This window comes from Rana temporaria, chromosome 3 (genome assembly GCF_905171775.1).
Source record: "Rana temporaria chromosome 3, aRanTem1.1, whole genome shotgun sequence".
NCBI classification, from domain to species: Eukaryota; Metazoa; Chordata; class Amphibia; order Anura; family Ranidae; genus Rana; species Rana temporaria.
The window spans coordinates 432,194,728-432,217,008 of record NC_053491.1 but is presented as its reverse complement, the minus strand read 5'-3'; the positions used below and the strand labels follow the sequence as shown (position 1 = coordinate 432,217,008).

The following is a 22,281-nucleotide window of genomic DNA, read 5'->3' as shown; positions in this document are numbered from 1 at the left end:
TAAGTGCAGAAACAGTCCATGAAGGGTTCAGATGGAAGAAAACACCCGTGCACAATCCAATTAGTAACTGGTCCCGGTCACCACTTGTGAATCCACCACCGTATGGATTCACAAGGACCAAACCAAGCATGTCGCTCCTCAATGGGGGCTTGAAACTGGTGTGTCCACACCACAGGAACTGGGAATTGATTTGTCCGCACCAAGATATGGGGTCACACAGCGTTCAATGGCATGAGTATATAAAAGAAAAGATGCTCCACATAGCGTAAAACCAGAGAATGATTTAATAAGACTATGTAAAATAAAGTAAAACACTCACATTTGAGCAGACATAAAAAGCATTTCATCCTGTAACGCCGGCCGGACGTTTCCAGGTAAGCCACTCGTGTGAGAGTTCAGTGATGAGGGGGATGACGTCAGCACGTCGCTCGCTCCGCCGACGTGCTGACGTCATCCCCCTCATCACTCTCCGTGTCCCTCAGGTCACTCTCCGTGTCCCTCAGGTCACTCTCCGTGTCCCTCAGGTCACTCTCCGTGTCCCTCAGGTCACTCTCCGTGTCCCTCAGGTCACTCTCCGTGTCCCTCAGGTCACTCTCCGTGTCCCTCAGGTCACTCTCTGTGTCCCTCAGTACTAAGAAACCATGAGCACAAAAATAAAAAACAAATTTGGGATAATGGCGGAAGGCTCTGTCACTGGAACAAGAGTTGAGGGGAAACGTCTAATCTGGACCACTGTTCTGGTGACAACTGTCTACTTTCCATCATTGTTGGCGTCTGTAGGGCAGGAAGTGGGGTTTAATCCCTCCAATGAAGACACGGCTCAAAACCTGGCAAAGGTTCTGACTTTTCACACTCCATTCACATCTTATTTTTATAGTTTTCGTTGGTACTGCTTTAAGTTTTAAAAATTGGGAACTTTATTGTTTCTTCAGAATAGTTATTGAGTTGTTTAAAGGGGAGGGCCAAGGCATGTACAGTAATACCCTGCCTGAAATTATAGCAGTTCTCTAACTTTATTTCTGTGTTTTCTAGACTTGTAGTTATGCCCTTGGTACATTTGCTGCCACGTGTTCACATGTGTGATCCATTAATTGAAAAAAATAATTATATATATATATATATATATATATATATATATATATATATATATATATATATATATATATATATATATATATATATATATAAATAAAATATATTTTTTGTTATCATATAAACCTTTAGGAAGCGCAGACAAAGAACAGTGCTTTGAATGAAGCCAGGTGCATGCAGAACAGACTGTAGTTCCATTCACCAGCAGGCCTTGCAATGAATGAGAAGTTCATCTGAGGGCCCGCTGACCCCTCTAGGCCTGAAGCCAAGTGGAACAGTAATTGAAGTAGGAGGACAAGGTCGGAGGATTTTTCCACAGTGGGGCCTTATATAGAAGTAGTGAGGAGGGTGTTCCTGAAATGTTAGCGTTGAATGAGGTAATACTGTATTTCAGACCAGAAATCTAGCTTTCCTTCTTGAACACTTTTGAATTATTTGGTTGTTTTCTTTTTTTGTACAGCATTGGCTCCGCAGCAGTGCCTCTAGAGGGCGCTCACATGGCCACTCTCACAAAGTTCAAGTTTGCACAGGCCATAGATGTTGGTGTGTTTACACTCTTGGGAGCACGTCGGCTGATTGTGTAATAAATCTGAAAATAGTTCTCTGAACGTCTGTTAAGATTTTTTGCTTACTATTGTAAGAATATTTGGCTTTAACGAGAAACTGATTAGTGATCTTTCTGTCCCGTAATCTTTTATTTTTTATTTTTTTGCCTTTATATGTCAAGTTCTACTGCCACAAAGTCGGAAACCTCAGGGGAAAGCCGTCATTTTGTACATTAGTTTAAAAAAACTTTAAAACTTTGTTTTAGGATTTATTTTCCTTATTACTGGTCAGTAAGTCTGTTCAATATGACAAGCTCGCCAGCAGATCACAATAACAAGCTGCCCAGCAGAATGTGTTACAGAGATAAGACAAACCATTTAACACTAGCTAGGCTGCTTACACAATGATCGGCTTTTATTTACGTAAAATAATAATCCCAAAAGAAGATTTTTTTTTTTTCTGTAACTGCTTCTACATTGTGAGTTGGCGCTTGGCTTCAGTTTGTTAGTTTATCTAAATCTGCTAATGCATCCAACACTCCCCTCCCTCCAGACTGACAATACTGCTGTCCAAAGGTGCCCCCTGTGCTCCTTCATTCAGACTGGGGGCACTCTTATACAGGAGGTGTTACCGGGCAGGAAAAAGGTATGACCAAGCTAAAGTGAGACTTTAAATACTCCTCCAGTAGACAAACGCATACAACAAAACCTCTTAAAAGAATATACACAACTTTATTACATCCGATTAAAATTTGGTTAAAATCGCATACATGGACATCGATACTACCACTTGTTTTCCATTTAAGGAAATGGAGACGGTAGAATATGGTAGTCCTTCTAAATTGAGTTGTGAAGATTGACACGTTTCATGGAGAACCTCACTTCCTCAGGACCTCATTTCATATGTAAATACAACTGGACATTGCTGTGGTTCTAAAAAAATAAAAGTACATATAAATCACATATAATGATATGATGGCAACAATGATTTGCGTATATTCAATTGGAGCACCTACGCATTACATCAACGCTCATTTTTCCTAGGTAAGCACCTGTAAGCTTGTATGTGTTTTGTTTACTGGAGGGGTATTTAAAGTTCCACTTTGGCTTGGTCATACCTTTCTTGGTTTCATTTAGAGATGATACCCTCCAGTGGCAATATTATTGACACAGCATCTCGTCCACATATATAATTTTTGTGTTACTGGCCAGATCACCAGGAGGAAAACATCAGGGTTTGGGGGTTTTAGCTAATCTTCAGGCCTAAAATTATATTTTCTGAAACGCAAAAAAATGTCTGCTGCTAGTGAAAGTGTTAACGGGACACTGCTTTTTTGGGAGGAGTATTTATCTAAGAAGTTTGTGGAATATTTTGATCTGCATTATGTGATAATGTAGCCATGTACGTAAAAAACGGATTGATCAACTTTTGCCATATTTAGGCCCGGTTCACACTGGTGTGACATGAAAGTCATGCGACTGTCCATCCAACGTTGCCCTGTTCTGACATCAATCCGACTTCCATGTGACTTTAGTGAACGGGTTCCGATTTTAATCGACTTTGAGAAATTAGGGGGGGGGGAACGACATGGGGTCCCCCCCCCAAAAAATCCATACCAGCCCTTTTTCGAGCATGCAGCCTAGCAGGCAAGGAAAGGGGGGGAAGCTTGTGAGCACCCCTCTCTCCTGAATATTAATAGGCCACATGCCCTCAGGTCCTGGCTCCCCCATTCACAAAAAAGTGTAGTGTAATAAAAACATTGGGCCAGATTCACAGCCAGCGGGCGCAACGTAACTTTTCTGATTTAAGTTACACCGCCGCAAATTACACAAGTTGGTGCCCGATCCACAAAGCACTTACCTGGAAATTTGCAGCGGTGTAACTTAAATCCTTCCGGCGCAAGGCGGGCCCAATCGAATGGGGCGAGTCCCATTTAAATTGGGCGCGCTCCCGCGCCGGACGTACTGCGCATGCTCCCGACGCTATTTTCCCTACGTGCTTTGCGCGAAGTTACGTTGCGCCGAGTTTTGTGAATCGCGACGGGTAAAAGATGCGGCGGGAAAAAAAAAAATTGACAGCAACGCGGGAAAGACGGGTATACTTTTACATGGTGTACTAACTTTACACTTTGTAAAAGGTACCCTATCTTTGCGACGGCAAACTAACACACACGGCGACTTAACGAAGGGAAAAAGCTTTGTGGATCTCCGTAAGTGCTAATTTGCATACCCGACGCTGGATTACGACGAGAAATGCCCCCAGCGGCGGCCGCGGTACTGCATCCTAAGATCCGACAGTGTAAGTCCATTACATCTGTCGGATCTTGGGACTAGCTATGCGTAACTGATTCTATGAATCAGCCGCATAGTTAGAAACAGAGATACGACGGCGTATCAGTAGATACGCCGTCGTATCTCTTTTGTGAATCTGGCCCATTGAGTCAGTTTTTTGACAGGTTCTTTATTAAAAATTACTAATGTCCCCTGTGTCCTCCTACGCTGGCCCCCGCCATTCTGTCAGCTCTGGTGTCTAACAGTTCTTGTATAACTATGGAGCGTGGCCATCTGGTAACGTCATCCGGAGACCCCATCCCCTTGTTACATCACCGCCCCTGGCATGATGGGTCTGTGACATCACAAGTGGTGGGGTCTCCGGTTGACGTCACCTGTTGGTCACGCCCCATAGTTGTAGAAGAACACCAGAGCTGACAGAATGGCAGGAGCCACGGTCAGGGGGGATTGTTTTTATTCATTTTCAGCAGGTCGGCAGTGGCGAAAGACATTGTGATTGACGTTGGACCTACCACGAGGGACATTAGTCCTTTTTAATAAAGGACTTGTCAAAAACTGAAAATCTACTTTTCCCACACTAACCTCCCAGCATCCCAGCATGGTAAATGGAGAGTATATTCTCTACCATAGGTCACTCCAAAGCCTTTGGCTGAGGCGTGTGGGTGGTGGTAGGCTTGCATGCATTTTAAAAAAAAACGAACACCATTTTTTACGGTTCTTGGTGGAACACAGCCCTAAAAACATGAGTCGTAAAAGCTCAGCTCCTAGGATGCACTGATTGGCCTCTGAATTCTCCATGGCATTGACCATTGCTGCATCCGATAATGAGCTTTGGTTAGGAGACCTGGCCGGTGTAGTTCTTTGCTTTACTCTTCTAGGAAAGACCGAGGCCGGCCAGGTTCCTGCTTTCCCTCTTAGTGTTCTTGTAGCTTCTCTGCAGAAATCCCTCAGCACAGGCTGTTCGGGACATCGGCCAGGAAATTCTGTCCTCACCACAGATTTTATGTCGATGTGCTCATATTTTTTTCCTTATAACTTCCCATGGCGGTGACTGGCTGCAGCTGGGAAATCTTGCTCTGCTTATGTCCAGCTGTATTGAACTCCTCCAAGTGTGCAGCCTTCCACATCTCCATCTGCTCAGCATCTCTGGGGAAGTGGTATTTATGGTTCATAGTTTCCGCTTTCAGAGTTTTTCTGAGGAGACGGTCCACCACCTTCCCAACATCGACCATATGTGTCAAGGCATGCAATGTGCCGTGACTCCATACAGTGAGCTTCATTTATCAGCTTCCTATGTAGCTGGAATGCCCTGCTGATACTAGATTCAAGTATGTGCCGAACAATGACAGCATGCTTGAAAAAAATCTACCTTCAGGGTAGAGCTGATCTCGATGCAACCCCCCTCACGATCTTAATCCAGCATTTCCATGATTCATTCATGTAAGTGCAGAGCCATTCTCTGCTCACTCACAGCTGTCAAAAAAAAGCTGGCAAATGTTTATCGACCTTGTCAGGGATGGGAGATACCTATAAATCAAAGGGATGAACTTCAGTCTGTAAATGAGGTCTTGTTGCTTATAATTTAAAATCAGTATTTTATTGATAGAAAATTACTTAAAACCTCCAAACATATATTATATATATAAATGAATTTATTTTTAGCAGAGACCCTAGAGAATAAAATGGTGATTATTGTAATATTTTATGTCACACTGTATTTGCACAGCAGTCTTTCAAACCCAATTTGTTAGGGGGAAAAATACACAATGAATTCAAAACTAAACAGTTAGAGCCGGTTCACACAGGGGCGACTCGTCGGGTGTCTCAACCGCCTGACAAGTCGCGTCCCGTTCTGTACAATGGAACCGTTCTAATAGGAGCGACTCAAGTACAGAAGTCATTTTGCAAGTTGCCTCTAAAGTCGTCTGCAGATCGCCTTGCCGAGTCGCACGACAAGTCGTGCCGCCCCAGTGTGAACCGGCAATAAAGTTGACCCAATTTTTTTGTATAATGTGAAAGATGATGTTACGTTGCAAGAATCATGATCTTTTTTTCTAGGCAAATAATCATGATTCTCATTTTTGGCAGAATCGGTCAGCTCTACTTCAGGAAAATATGGAGGCTGCCAGTACTGACCTTATTTAAAAATAATCTGGATGCCTGGCTGTCATGCTGATCCTCTTGTTTCAGTGCTTTGATTTGACTTCATGGGTTCAGTATGAAAATCAACAGTTGTGATTTTAGTGGCATTTTACTGAGTCTGTAAATCAAAGTACCGAATTTATCGGCGTATAACACGCACCCCAATTTTAAGAGGGGAGTTTAAGGAATTCTTTTTTTCATAGCCCTCTTTACAGTACACAGCCCCCCCCCCCCCCCATTCATTATACATCCCCCCCCCCATCCAGTACACACCCCTCATCCATTATACAGCTCCCGTCTATTATACATACCACCCATCCAGTACACATTCCCCTATCCAGTACAGCCCCCCATCCACTATACATCCCCCCCCCCCATCTAGTACACAGCCTCCCCATCCATTATACATCCCCCCTATCCAGTACACAGCCACACTGCACTCCCATGAGACCCCCAGTCTCCTGGTACAGTCCTGCCAGCATTCTCTACAGTTAAGTAAAAAAAAAAATCACTGTCAGCCCCTTCCACACTGCTCCTCCTGTGTCACTCCTATTGCAAACTGAAGCTTCCATGTACCTCAATAGCTCCGTTTATTTTCACTGACCTGGTCACATGACTGCTCTCCTCTGATGTTACACAGATGGTCATGTGACCGCTCTCCTCCTCCAATCAAAGCTACACTCGGAGGAGGAGAGCAGCCAGAAAAAACGGAGCTATAGAGATATTTACAAGCTTTGTTTTACAATGACACTGACACAGGAGGAGCGGTGTAGAAGGGGCTGGCAAGTGACTTTTTTTTCTCAACTCTAGACTATGCAGGGAGCACTGTTTCGGAAGGCGATGACACGCACGTCACTCATCTATGCAGAGCTTAGGAACGCCTACTCCCCGGGGGAGCGAGAACCCGGAAGCCGGGTGAAAACGACGGAAAAAGGTAAGTACAGACCGAAAAAAAGAAAAAATCCAGCATACTGTTGATGTCAGCAGTATGCTGGATAAAACTTTTTTTTTTTTTTTTTTTTTTTTTTAGGGTGAACCCCCGCTTTAAAGTAATATTAAACTCACGTTATTTACCGTATTTATTGGCGTAGAACACTTACTTTTTTACCCTGAAAATAGAGGATAAACTGTGCCTGCATGTTATATGCAGGGGGCTGTGGAAAGTTTTTTTTCCTGAAACTTCCCTCTTAAGGTTAGGGTGCGTGTTATACTCCTGTGCGCGTTATACGCCGATAAATACGGTATTTAAAAAAAAAATAACAAACATGTCACACTTACCTTGCACTGTGCAGTGATTTTGTACAGAGCAGCCCAGATCCTCCTCTTCTCAGGTCCCACATCTGGCCCCTCCCTCCCAAGTCCCTCCACAGCAAGCAGCTTGCTATGGGGCACCCGAGCCGTAGCTATGTGTGTCCATTCAGACACAGAGCTGTGGCTCAGCCCTGCCCCTCTGTCTCCTAATTGACTCACTGGCTGTGATTGATGGCAGCTAGAGCAAATCGCTCCCACTGCTGCCAAAACCTAATCAAAAGTGCGAGTCTCCAGAGAGGCAAGGCTCTGCTGGACATTGCTGGATCGAGAGGGGGCTCCGATAAGTCCACAGAAAGTTTTTAACCTTCATGCATATAATGTAGTGAAGGTAAAAAACCTTGTGCCTTGTTGCGTTATTAAACCCAACACCAAAATTGTAATATGACAGCTAACCAATCATTAGATGCGGTGGCTGCATTCACATACACTCCTGATGAACGTTCTATCTGATTTTTGGCTGCTGTTGTACGACTATAATGCTGACTGTGCATTTGGCACATTGGTTGCTTTCCATCAGCTTTCAACCACAGCTATCTACCACCCTTTGTTCTAAACATTTCAGTTTTGTGTGAGCCAACTATGGGTGGGAAATGCCAATTCCCAAGGAAGCTTGAATGCCGCACACTTTCCATACAAACATACATTTAAAATAAATTGCTGCATCAATGAAATCTGTCCACACACATGAACAGATTGCTATGCTAATCATTTGTGTGGATAAATGAATTTAATCTATGTGCAAATTAGATCTATTTTAAATTCTGTAAAAGGACTTGTATGAAAAGGGGGAGCTTTTATTCTTATAGCTCTTTTATGAGAGCTGCCGGCTATGTTTTGATATAGGTTGCCCCAGCTGTAAAAGTAGGTTTGGGTCTGTGGTGTGTGTGTGTGTGTGTTTTTTTTTTAAATGGGCATCTGCGATATGAAAGCCCCTCTCTGCCAATTCCTCCACCGGCTTCCACTCATTCAGCATATGAAATTCAAAATGCTAACATACAAAGCCATCCACATCTCTGCTCCCAGCTATGGTTGTTTTGGTGTCAGGATGATTGAAATGCATTATTTCTATTATTACATTGTAATATAAAATGAAATAGTTCAACTCACCATAATGCAGAATCAGTGGGAGCCCCGAGTGTGTCACTTGCCACGTCACCTGCCACCAGATGCAGCTTGTCACTTGCCACGTCACCTGCCACCAGATGCAGCTTGTCGCTTGTCACGTCACCTGCCACATGTTGCGGATTGTCACTTGCCACGTCACCTGCCACATGTTGCGGATTGCCACTTGCCACAAGTTGCGGATTGCCACGCCACCTTCAACAAGTTGAGGATTGTCACTTGCCACATCACCTGCCACAAGTTGCTGAATGTCACTTGCCTGCCACCAGATGCAGATTGTCACTTGCCACCTCACCTGCCACACCTTGAGGATTGTCACTTGCTAAGGTGGTGTTTTGCTTGTCAGTGTCAGGCAGCAGAGAGATGATGTAATCTCTCTGCTGCCTGCACAGTGAGGGCGGAAGTTACTGCAGGGATGCAGGGCGGTGAGAGATGATGTCATCTCTCTGCTTTCCCCCCGGCCACCGGCTTGTTGATTGGCCAGCTGCCCTCACACCCACAGAGCCGACCAGCTGATAGCCCAATCTCTGACTCTCACTTGCCCACTCTCTGACTCTCACTCGACACGGAGCCACCCACTCAGACTCTCCAGCGCCTGCAAATTCTGCAACTACCGCCCACTCAGACTCACCGGTGCTCGCAAATTCCACAACTACCACCCGCTCAGACTCTTCAGCGCCCGGCAAATTCTGCAACTACCACCCACGAATTCCGCAACGAACACAAATTTCTCAGAGGTGGCATTGACACCATTTGTGTTTTTTGAAGCGTTGTGGGGGGGGGGGGGGGGCATCAGAAAAGCTTGTTAGAAGCAGATGAAAGTGTTTTTTTTCTCTAGAGAAGTTCTTAAAGGGGAAGTGATGTACAGGAAATGATCTGCTTTGAGGTATGGTTAGTTTGTGGTGTCATGTCGGGCATTTTTGTGAATTCTTTGAAAGATGTATTCATATACTTTGCTCTCTTTGACACTTGGTTTGGTCCAGTTCAAGATCATTGAAAGAATGGTTCAGTAGGAAAAGAGTGTTGCGCTGGTATTGGGTGCATTCCATAGTCTCGAAGAGGATGTCCAAGGGCTATTTCTATACTCTTTATGATGAATTGTGGGCATGTTCTCAAAACTTCTTTGATTATACGCACATGAAGGTGTGTGTCTACGTTTGATGCCCTTACAAATGACACGAGGCATCCTGGGCCACCAGAAGAATGTCTTCATTTAAAGCCGGCCATACATGGATCGAAATTCGGCTGGTTCACCTCCGGTGACAGTATGTAAAAAAATAATAATTTTAAATGAATGCACAATTTTTTTAATTTTACCCCAAAAAACTTAATGTGCCTCTTACTAAATACCTTGGACTGTCTACTTTCCAAAAAGTATTTGGGGGGGGGGGGGGTATTTGTACTATCCTGACATTTTTGATAGTCTGTCAGTACATCAGGCTTATTGAATTTTCAAATATATACCATAGTTTTTGGACTGTATAACTTCGCTACAGACTAAATACCATATACTGATTTGGGTTATTATCACCAAAGAAATTTAGCAAAATACAGGTTGACCAAAATTCATGAAGAACATATATTTATTTGCAAAGTAATATAATAGAAAAAAAAAATAATAATAATTTTGGTTCATGTATGGGCACTGTGTGATTCTACAGAAGTCAATTTTTGTTCCCATACCCCCAGTAGTATGGACATCCTTGGTGAAGAATCCCTGCTGTGTAAAGATCACTATGAGGACTTTGTTTAGTCTGTTTGATATATCCATATCCTTATCTATCTAGGTCATTGAATGAAACTCAGGTGACCGCTATGGGTGTAAAGATGCTCCCTGGATACAAGGATCCTTATCATGGCCGCCCCCTGACACGAGGAGAGATGGGCTGTTTCCTCAGTCACTACAACATCTGGAAGGAGGTGAGGAGGGGGGACCTCATGGAAAAAGATGGGTCTGGGCAGTTCAGCTTGAGGAGGTGGAAATGTGAGTACCTTGGTTTGAGAGCGTTTTGCAAGATGAGCAACATTTTTTAGTAAGTTTTGACTTGATATACAAGTGATGTCATGATATAAGAGTATAAGATAGAAGGGAGCTGCCTCTAAGACCCCTTTTACACTGAGGGCGTATTGCAGGCGCTATAGCATTAAAAATAGCGCCTGCAATCCGCACTCAAACAGCTGCTCTATTGTCTCCAGTGTGAAAGCCAGAGGAATGGGACACTGTGGCTATATCGCCCGCAATGCCCTTTCTCGGTCGCTAGCGGGGGTTAAAGGCGCCCTGCTAGCGGCCGAAATGCGCCTTAAATCCAACCATAGCATCGGCGGTAAAAAATAGGGGCGTTTTACCGCCGACGCTATGGGCAGCTCAGTGTGAAAGGGGTCGAAGTGTAGCAATATGGTTACACTTGGAGGCGGCTCTTCTTTTTTTATACTCTGTAGCTCCTGCTGGCGTTTGCTTCTAATCCCCTTGGGGAGGCTTCCATTTGTGGATGGACATTTTATAGTTACACAACCAATCACATTGCTATAATCTTTTTATATGGACTATAGACTGAAGGACTTATGAATAAATGGTTGTGGAACGAATCATTTGAGTGTCCATTATTTCTTATGCTTTGGATTACAAGCATGCTTCTGGAACGAATTATGCTCGCAATTCAAGGTTTTACTGTGTGTGTGTATATATATGTGTGTGTGTGTGTAACATATATATATATAGCCACGTGTCCCATTGAGAGATTATATATATATATATACAGTGAGGAAAATAAGTATTTGAACACCCTGCTATTTTGCATGTTCTCCCACTTGGAAATCATGGAGGGGTCTGAAATTGTCATCGTAGGTGCATGTCCACTGTGAGAGACATAATCCAAAAAAAAAATTCCAGAAATCACAATTTATGATTTTTAACTATTTATTTGTATGATACAGCTGCAAATAAGTATTTGAACACCTGTCTATCAGCTAGAATTCTGACCCTCAAAGACCTGTTAGTCTGCCTTTAAAATGTCCACCTCCACTCCATTTATTATCCTAAATTAGATGCACCTGTTTGAGGTCATTAGCTGCATAAAGACACCTGTCCACCCCATACAATCAGTAAGAATCCAACTACTAACATGGCCAAGACCAAAGAGCTGTCCAAAGACACTAGAGACAAAATTGTACACCTCCACAAGGCTGGAAAGGGCTACGGGGAAATTGCCAAGCAGCTTGGTGAAAAAAGGTCCACTGTTGGAGCAATCATTAGAAAATGGAAGAAGCTAAACATGACTGTCAATCTCCCTCGGACTGGGGCTCCATGCAAAATCTCACCTCGTGGGGTCTCAATGATCCTAAGAAAGGTGAGAAATCAGCCCAGGACTACACGGGAGGAGCTGGTCAATGACCTGAAAAGAGCTGGGACCACTGTTTCCAAGGTTACTGTTGGTAATACACTAAGACGTCATGGTTTGAAATCATGCATGGCACGGAAGGTTCCCCTGCTTAAACCAGCACATGTCAAGGCCCGTCTTAAGTTTGCCAATGACCATTTGGATGATCCAGAGGAGTCATGGGAGAAAGTCATGTGGTCAGATGAGACCAAAATAGAACTTTTTGGTCATAATTCCACTAACCGTGTTTGGAGGAAGAAGAATGATGAGTACCATCCCAAGAACACCATCCCTACTGTGAAGCATTGGGGTGGTAGCATCATGCTTTGGGAGCGTTTTTCTGCACATGGGACAGGGCGACTGCCCTGTATTAAGGAGAGGATGACCGGGGCCATGTATTGCGAGATTTTGGGCAACAACCTCCTTCCCTCAGTTAGAGCTTTGAAGATGGGTCGAGGCTGGGTCTTCCAACATGACAATGACCCGAAGCACACAGCCAGGATAACCAAGGAGTGGCTCTGTAAGAAGCATATCAAGGTTCTGGCGTGGCCTAGCCAGTCTCCAGACCTAAACCCAATAGAGAATCTTTGGAGGGAGCTCAAACTCCGTGTTTCTCAGAGACAGCCCAGAAACCTGACTGATCTAGAGAAGATCTGTGTGGAGGAGTGGGCCAAAATCCCTCCTCCAGTGTGTGCAAACCTGGTGAAAAACTACAAGAAACGTTTGGCCTCTGTAATTGCAAACAAAGGCTACTGTACCAAATATTAACATTGATTTTCTCAGGTGTTCAAATACTTATTTGCAGCTGTATCATACAAATAAATAGTTAAAAAAATCATACATTGTGATTTCTGGATTTTTTTTTTGATTATGTCTCTCACAGTGGACATGCACCTATGATAACAATTTCAGACCCCTCCATGGTTTCCAAGTGGGAGAACTTGCAAAATAGCAGGGTGTTCAAATACTTATTTTCCTCACTGTATATATATATATCAATGGTACACGTGGCTATATATATATATATATATATATATATATATATATATATATATATATATATATATATATATATATATATATATATATATATATATATATATATATATATATATATATACACACATATACATATATACACACACTCCTACAAAAAAAAATTCCTGAAAACTTGCCAGCCTAATGCTCGCTGTAATCTCGCCCACTCTCATAGATTGTGGAACGTTCACTCGCCATCTCCGCCGTATTGGAAGATGACCTGAGATTTGAAATCTTCTTTAAGAGGCGTCTGGAGAACTTGCTGCAGGACGTGGAGAAGGCACAGCTGGACTGGGACCTCATGTGAGAGATGTTTGGGTGCAGAGTGAGGGGAAGGGACAGAGAATGTTATTTATGTAATGAATTCATTCATTCTACAAGTGGAATTAGGACTAAATAAGAACAGCAGTTTTCTTACCATGCTGTAAATATTTAGTAGTGTGTCGTAATATATAGTAAACATGGCTGTCCTGGAATGTGTACAGTAGTGAGGAATTCTACTATGTTTTCCTTCTAGTAACACATACAGTGCTGGGAAAAGGTATTTCTCCCCTTCCTGATTTTTTTGCATATTTGTCACACTTAAATGGTTCAGATCATCAAATACATTTTTATATTGCACAAAGATAACCTGAGTAGATACAAAATGCAGTTTTTAAATGGTGATTTTGTTTATTAAGGGGAAACAAAAAAGCTTTCCAAACTATCCCGCCCCTATATGAAAAAGTAACCCCCCCACCCCGCCAAATCATGGATGAACTGTGATTAACCACATTTTTTGGAAAGCAGAGTTAAATTTCACTTGCCACACCAAGACCTGATTACTGCCAGACCTGTTGAATCAAGAAATCACCTAAATAAAAGCTGTGTGACAAAATGAAGCACACTAAAAGATCTCAAAAAGCAACACATAATGCCGCGATCTAAAGAAATTCAAGGACAGATGAGAAACAAAGTAATTGACATGTATCAGTCTGGAAAAGGTTACATTTCTAAGGCTTTGGGACTCCAGGGAACCATGGGGAGACAATTATCCACAAATGGAGGAAACTTGGAACAGTGGTAAATCTTCCCAGGGGTGACCGGCCTACCAAATTTACTCCAAGAGAACAACCTCCATGAAGCCATTAAAGATCCCAGAACAACGTCTAAAGAACTGCAGGCCTCGCTTGTCTCCGGTTAAGATTTAACAATAAGAAAGAGACTGGGAAAAAATGGCTTCCATGGGAGAGTTCCAAGTCCAAAGCCACTGCTGACCAAAAAGAACACAAATGCTCATCTAACATTTGCCAAAAAAATCTGGATTATCCCCCAAGACTTTTTGGCAAATATTCTGTGGACTGATGAGACAAAAGTTGAAATTTTTGGAAGGTGTACGTCCCGTTACATCTCGTATAAAACGAACACAGCATTTCATAACAAGAACATCATACCAACAGACAAACGTGGTGGTAGTGTGATGGTCTGGTGCTGCTTTGCAGCTTCAGGACCTGGACGACTTGCCATAATTTATAGAACCATGAATTCTACGCTCTACCAGAAAATCCTGAAAAAGAATTTCCGTCCATCAGTTCCTGACCTCTAGCGTACTTGGGTTATACAGCAGGACAACAATCTGAAACTCACCAGAAAGTCCAACTTTAAAAGACAAAAAACAAAACAAATTAAGGTTTTGGAGTGGCCTAGTCAAAGTCTAGACTTAAATCCGATTGAGATGCTGTGGCATGACCTTAACCACTTAAGCCCCGAGCCTGTTTTTCAGATTCAGTGTTTACGGGACTAAAACTTTTTTTTTTGCTATAAAATTACTTAAAACCCCCAAACATTATATATCTTTTTTTTCTTACACCCTAGAGAATAAAATGGCAGTCATTGCAATACTTTTTGTCACACCGTATTTGCGCAGCGGTCTTACAAGCGCACTTTTTTTGGAAAAAAATCACCTTTTTTAAAATTTAAAAACATATTGTGAAAGATAATGTTACGCCGAGTAAAATGATACCCAACATGTCACGCTTAAAAATTGCGCCCGCTCGTGGCATGGCGTCAAACTTTTACCCTTAAAAATCTCTATAGGCGACGTTTAAAAAATTCTACAGGTTGCATTTTTTGAGTTACAGAGGAGGTCTAGGGCTAGAATTATTGCTCTCGCTCTAACGATTGCGGCGATACCTCACTTGTGGGGTTTGAACACCGTTTTCATATGCGGGCGCTACTCGCGTATGCGTTCGCTTCTGCGCGCAAGCTCGTCGGGACGGGGCGCTTTAAAACTTTTTTTTTTTTTTCGTATTTATTTTTATTTATTTTACAATTTTTAACACTGAAATAAAAAAATTATCACTTTTATTTTTATTACAAGGAATGTAAACATCCCTTGTAATAGAAAAAAGCATGACAGGTCCTCTTAAATATGAGATCTGGGGTCAAAAAGACCTCACATCTCATATTTAGGTTTAAATGCAAAAAATAAAATAAAAATTGAAACTGTCATTTTCTCAAATGACAAAAAAAAAAGAAAAAGGTTTCTTTAAGACGCTGGGCGGGACTGACTTTTTGGCGTCACTTCCGCCCAGCAGAGCTATGGGGACGGGTGAAGGATATTTTTCCCTCACTCGCATCCCCAGTCAGCAGTCGAGCGCACCCGATCTCCTCCGCCGCTACCGACGGCTACGGTAAGCGGCGGGAGGGGGGGGCCCCTCTCCCGCCACCGATAACGGCGATCTCGCGGCGAATCCGCCGTGGAGACCGCCATTATCGTTGACAGGACCGCCCACTGAAGAGATGGATATCTTGGTTGTGGCAGCAGCTGCTGCCGTTACCGGGATATCCATCTTTAAAGTGCCGACGTATAACGACGGTGGGCGGTCGGTAACTAGTTAAAAAGGCTGTCCATGCTGGAAAACCCTCCAATGTGGCTGAATTAAAACAATTCTACAAAGAGTAGTTGCCGCCAAGGGTGGCACAACCAATTATTGTGTTTAGGTGGGCAATTATTTTTTCACATAGGGCCAGGCAGGTTTGGACAGCTTTTTACCGTTAATAAATTTTAAATCTCATTTAAAACTGCATTTTGGATTTACTCGGGTTATCTTTGTGTAATATTAGAATTTGTTTGATGATCTTAATAATAATTTAAGTGTGACAAATATGCAAAAAAGAAGAAATCAGGAATGGGATACATCCTTTTTCACAGCACTGTGTATATATAGACACTTTATTTTAGTCCTCCAGCCTTCATGAATAGAGGAATTCCAGTTGGAATGTTCCTACAGCCTGCTTTCTGGCTCTCATACTCTTGATTTGTTGAAGCTGAACTCCAGCCAGGAAGTCCTCTACCAGGTTTTTCTTTTACTGAAATTCATTGAGATTTTTCAATAAAAAAAAAAACAAGAGGTAAAAGCGGTATATAAACAAAGCAGAAACCTATAGTATTAATACACCTTGTACAAATATTGCTCCCCAAATGTAAAGTAAGAATAGTCTGATAGTATGAAATGACATGGGTCTCTGCCAGGTTTTTATTGTCTGCTGTCCCTTTGGGTAAGTTTTCCCCCCTTCCTATTCCTGAGATTGGTTACTAATGCCCCATACACACAAGCGGAATTTCCGCCAGCAAAAGTCTGATGTGAGCTTTTCATCTGAAATTCCGACCCTGTGTATGCTCCATCAGACTTTTGCTGTCGGAATTTCTGCCAGCAAAAGTTTGAGAGCAGGTTCTCAATTTTGGAAAAATTTGTTCGTCTGTATGGAATTCCCACGGGAAAAAACACACATGCTCGGAAACAATTCGACGCATGCTTGGAAGCATTGAACTTCTTTTTCTCGCCTCGTCGTAGTGTTGTACGTCACCGCGTTCTTGACGGAGGAAAGTTCAGAGAACTTGTGTGACCGTGTGCATGCAAGCCAAGCTCGAGCGGAATTCCGTCGGAGAAACCATCCAACTTTTTTCTGACGGAAATTCCGCTGGTGTGTACAGGGCATTGGAGAGGAATGATAGTATTACACAATGGGAATGCAGGTATTGCTGAAAACACAAAGACCGATGTAGCCAAGAACTTCAGCAGTCTCTTGCAGAACATTCATGCAGGTGTAACTGAAACAACTGAGATTGCTGTTATCTGTTTAAATTCTTTATTCCTTCAGTAATAAGCTTCCTCAGGGACCAGCCAACTTTTGTTCCACGTATGGCCACTGTAGTTTAACAGTATTCAAACTACTGATCGACTTTGTTTGTTTTACACTGATTTCATGGATCTACTATGACCAAAGCTGGCCTACACTAGTAGATATTTGAATGATTGTTCATACGAAAATTCTCAGGATATTTGAAGAATGTTGTTTGAAAGTACTTTGTTTACTTTAAAGTGACACTAAGGCCTCATTCACACTTGGCCGTTCGGGTCCGTCTGTCAGGGACCTGAACGGCCCGCTCAATGCATCGGTATGGAGCGTCGGATGTCAGCGGAGACATGTTCGCTGACATTCGACCCGCTAAAAACAGACGTATGGGGGCCACGTCCCCATCCGTCCATGCGGATCGGATCGGGTAAGATCTGATGAAAACGGACATGCTGTCTGTTTTCATCAGATCGCTCCATAGGAGACAGCGGTGCCCGACAAGCCCCTCCCCGCTCAGTGAGCAGAGAGGAGCTTGTCATCCGTCTGCTCAGCGGAGATCTGCGGACTGATCTCCCGCTGAGCCGACAGGAGCAGGCGGACTCCGTAGCGATGGAGTCCGCCAAGTGTGAATGAGGCCTAAAGGTTCATTTATTTTTAAATAAACATTTCATACTTCCCTCTACTGTGCAGTTCGTTTTTTGCACAGAGTGGCCCCGATCGTCCTCATCTGGGGTCCCACGGTGGCTCTTGCGGCTCCTCCCCACAAGAGCTAACCCCCTCTGGGAAGCTCTATCCCGAGGTGGTTAACTTGCGGGCACGCTCCTGTGCCATAGCCGTCGATTGTATGACTCGGCCCCGGCGGCCGCATCATTGGAGTTGATTGACAGCAGCGGGAGCCAATGGCTGCGCTGCTATTAAACTATCCAATGGAGAGTCGATCAGGCATGGCGAGAACGACGTGGGATCGCGCCATTGGAGATTCGGGGCTCAGGTAAGTAAAACGGGGACTGCAAGGTGTTTTTTTCACCTCAATGCATAGGATGCATTAAGGTGAAAAAACTCAAAGGTTTACAACCCCTTTTTAAACATTTGATTTTGGAACGAATGGACGATTGAAAAACCCACATACACTGTTACAAATTCTTTTGTTCAAAAAAAAAAAAAATGTTTCTTCCTGCTCCTTTGAATTTTCTCATCACTGGGGTCAAAAACGAATGTCCATTTGACCCCTCTAAAAATAAGAAAATGTAATGTTTTTTTTTTTTTTTTAAATAAAACTTTTTAACACAATTCTATTAATGTATGACCAGATTAAGCTATGAGTGTGTATTGTCATTAGTGTAGAGGTTGCATTTGAGTTGATTCTTCTCACTCTCAGTATATTTACATTGAAGCTGTTCAGCAGAGTGCCCCCTGTGCCCCTTGTACACAGGCTGATGTGTGGAGTTGCCCCTCTTTCTGTTTTTCTTTATAAAGTTGCAGTGATACTGTTCAGTAGATTGCACTGATCCGAGCCTCTTGTCTGTCTTGCAGCTATATGGGCCGGAAACGAATGCAGGTAGAGGAACCCGAAGAGTCAGTTCCAGGGGTCCGCAACTTGGTCATTGCTGATTATTCATACTGGACACTGGGGTACCTGATCTCTCTTCAGGGAGCAAAAAAGCTGATGAATGCCGAACCTCTGACCAAGATGCTTCCTGTGGATGAATTCCTGCCCGTCATGTACGACAAGCATCCAGTGTGAGTGCAGCAGTTTCACTTTGCAGTACACTTTTTTTTGTTTTGCTATACCCTCTATACCAGTGGCCATCAAACCTGTCCTCAGGGCCCACTAACAGGCCAGGTTTGCAAGATAACTGAAATACATCACAGGTGATATTTGCTGCTCAGTGACTGCAGTATTCTAGTCTGCATCTCCCCAAGGTAATACATGAAACCTGGCCTGTTAGTGGGTCCTGAGGACAGGGTTGATGACCACTGATCTATACCATATGTTTATTTGACGTAATGTGTATTGAATTATCGCAAAAGTTATTTTGTATTGTATTGTTCTTTAGTAACTCAAAAAACATGCAACCTGTAGAATTTTTTTTTAAACGTCGCCTATAGAGATTTTAAAGGGTAAAAGTTTGTCGCCAATCCACGAGCGGGCGCAATATTGAAGTATGACATGTTGGGTATCAATTTACTAGGCGTAACAACATAAAAAAAAAAATTGGGCTAACTTTTCTGTTGTCTTATTTTTTAATTAAAAAAAGTGTATATTTTCCCAACAAAGTGCGCTTGTAAGACCGCTGCGCAAATACGGTGTAACAAAGTATTGCAACAACTGCCACTGTCTCTAGGGTGTTAGAACCCGTCAATTTTTTTATCGCGCGATTAACGTTCGGGGGTTATACCGGGATGATGATTCAGTCTCCGCATTGAAACCACGGAAGCGGCGTCATGACGTCACTTCCGGGTTTCTCGGCTGCCAATGGCGCCGGATTTAAAAAAGTACACAGTATTCAGAATCGCCGTTTTCGGCGATCTGAATACTTTGAAGTGGAAAGGAGGGCTCGGAGGTGTTTTAGACACCGATCCCTCCATAAAGAGTACCTGTCACCACCTATTGCTGTCACAAGGGATGTTTACATTCCTTGTGACAGCAATAAAAGTGATCAAAATGTAAAAAAATAAAAAAACTCAATTTTTAATATTCTAAAAAAAATTAAAATAAATAAGAAAACAAAAAATCGCGCGATTAATCGTGAGTTAACTATGACATTAATGCGATTAATAGCGATTAGAAATTTTAATTGCTTGACAGCACTAATATATATATATATATATATATATATATATATATATATATATATAAATTTCGAAGTCATTTTCTAGCAAAAAAAAATGTTTTTTAACTTGTAAACGCCAAATCTCAGAAATAGGCTCGGTAATGTAGTGGTTAATGTTTTTTTTCATTCATTTCTCTGTCTGCATACAGCTCTGATTACTCCTCTTTCTTCTCACCGCGGGACCTGCAAGCCTTCTCTGTGGAGCCTCTGCTGCTATACCCAACCCACTACACCGGGGACGAGGGCTACGTCAGTGACACAGAGACTTCTGTACTGTGGGACAACGTGACGGAGACCACTGACTGGGACAGAGCCAAGTCCCAAAAGACCCAACAACAGGAGAAGCTGCGCAGTGAAGCCATAAACACCCCGTCTCTCCGCTCCCCATTTGACAGCGCCGCCCGCGACGAGCTATGACCTCCGTGCCAAGTCCACGATCCCATCCAGCGTCTGAGCTTTGTGCGCAGGGCGAGCTGTTTGATTACTAACGGTGAGGCTACGGGACCTTTTGTGACAGACCAAAGAACGCGCAGATATGCGCACCTGTATGACCGACTACTCCTCTGCTGAGTTCACATGGAACGGCCCAGCTGGGAGCAGAGCTATCTTTGGGGAAGACATGGTCTTTTTTCTTATGAGGTCGGGGTTAATACTAATAATAATAATAATTATTTATGTAATTGCAAGAGCAAACAGTCCCCATCTGCCGCAAATAAAGCTTCCTGTTCAGGGGCATGATGGGTAAAATGAAATCCAGGAGGTCAACATAAAAAAAATAGGTTGGCCTGGGTCAGGGCTGTGCAGCTCCAGTACACAAGGGCAATGTGTTCAATCTCAGATTTCAACAGAAAACCCCCAACCTGTCTAATTCATTGTTTGTTAATGAGGGCAGTCCTAAAAGTGTGTGTCGGTGTCCCAGGCTTTTTGCACCCCTGTCTTCCTACACGTGTGGCTTTTTTCTTTTTTTTTTTTTTTTTTTTACAATCAGTTATTGCAGTAAGGAAGCTAATGTATGATTAACAGTGAAGTTCCTAAAACCTTAAAGTGGAGCTAGAGGCAAAACATTTTTTTATTATTTCATTTTAGAGTAAGGGAAGGTTATTTGTGTCCCATTGCAAAAATTTCCCTTCACTTCCTGTCCCATAGCCAAACAGGAAGTGAGAAGAAATCCCTGCAAATTAAAGGAATTCCTTGGGGACCCCCAGGTCACCAGAACTAGTGTTTTCATTGGAAGATTTCGCCTCTATTACTGTGTTTCCCCAAAAATAAGACCTAGTGCTATTTTCCAGGAGAGCTGCAATATAAGCCCTACCCCGAAAATAAGCCCTAGTTTAAAATGCTTGTTAAATCCTATAATCCACTCTATTACAGTAGTATATAATGTACAATGTGTGTGTTTCTGTAATATAATTGTGGGAAAGAGAGATCCGGCGGCTCACAGAGTGGCGCTATAACGCAGGTATTTGGCACAATTATATTACAGAAACTCACACATGGTACATTATACACTCCTGTAATAGAGTGGGTTATAGGATTTTACAAGCATTTTAACTCGGTTCACACTGGGGATTCCTGTTAGGCAGGGAGAGAGAAGACAGCACATTACATGGTAAGACCTACCCTGAAAATAAGCCCTACTGTGTCTTTTGTTGCCAAAATGAATATAAGACCCGGGCTTATTTTTGGGAAAACGCTGTACTTTTCTGGGGACAACTCAAAATGTGGGATTCTTTTACTTTCAATGATAATGGTAAACAGGACAAATGGAAAGGATGAATCTTCTTAACGGGGGCACAGACAGCAATAAAAACTGGCAGGTGTTCTAATCCCTCTCCACTTTATCCAAACATTAAAAAAGTTTTGCCTTTAGGTATACTTTAATGGCACTACTTGTTATCGGCCCACCGATTGTTTTCGCGTGTTAATTATTGGTTCCTAACAAACTGGCAAAATGCCCTTGAACCATTTATGCACAATGGTGGCAGACACAAAAAGTGTATCTAAACCAAAGAATAAAAATGTAATATATTGCAGTTTGCCCGTTTTTAGATGTGTTTTCTGTATTATTAATGTATTATTATACGCAGGACTTATATAGCACCAACAGTTTGCACAGCGCTTTACAAATTGAAGGCAGACATTACAGATGCAATACAATTTGGAACAAGAGAAATCTGAGAGCCGTGTTTGTTGGAGCTTAATGCTAAGAAACTTTTCAGCAAGTACAGAGCATTGTGGATTCTATCCTTGTATCTCCTGTTCAAGCTATCTTCTGTATACAACAGATCACCACCTCTTGTAATGGAGAGGGGAGTGCTGTGTACTCCTGTCCCTGGGGGACAATGCTTCATTGATGCAGTACAGTTAGTGAGTGTTGTCACCCCAGGACAGGAAGTGTTGTTGGCAGGA

General features: G+C 42.7%; 1 protein-coding gene across 1 annotated transcript in view; it reads left to right on the top strand.

The window, feature by feature from the left end:
* The window catches only part of COLGALT1 (collagen beta(1-O)galactosyltransferase 1), a 91,623-nt gene extending 70,640 nt beyond the window's left edge, over positions 1–20,983 (top strand). Inside the window, exons 9-12 of the mRNA XM_040346349.1 lie at positions 10,292–10,424; positions 13,095–13,222; positions 18,572–18,778; positions 20,022–20,983. Of these exons, the coding sequence (XP_040202283.1) occupies positions 10,292–10,424; positions 13,095–13,222; positions 18,572–18,778; positions 20,022–20,289 (736 nt within the window). The 3' untranslated portion in view covers positions 20,290–20,983. The remainder of the gene's footprint in view (positions 1–10,291; positions 10,425–13,094; positions 13,223–18,571; positions 18,779–20,021) is intronic.
* Positions 20,984–22,281: the final 1,298 nt, after the last annotated feature.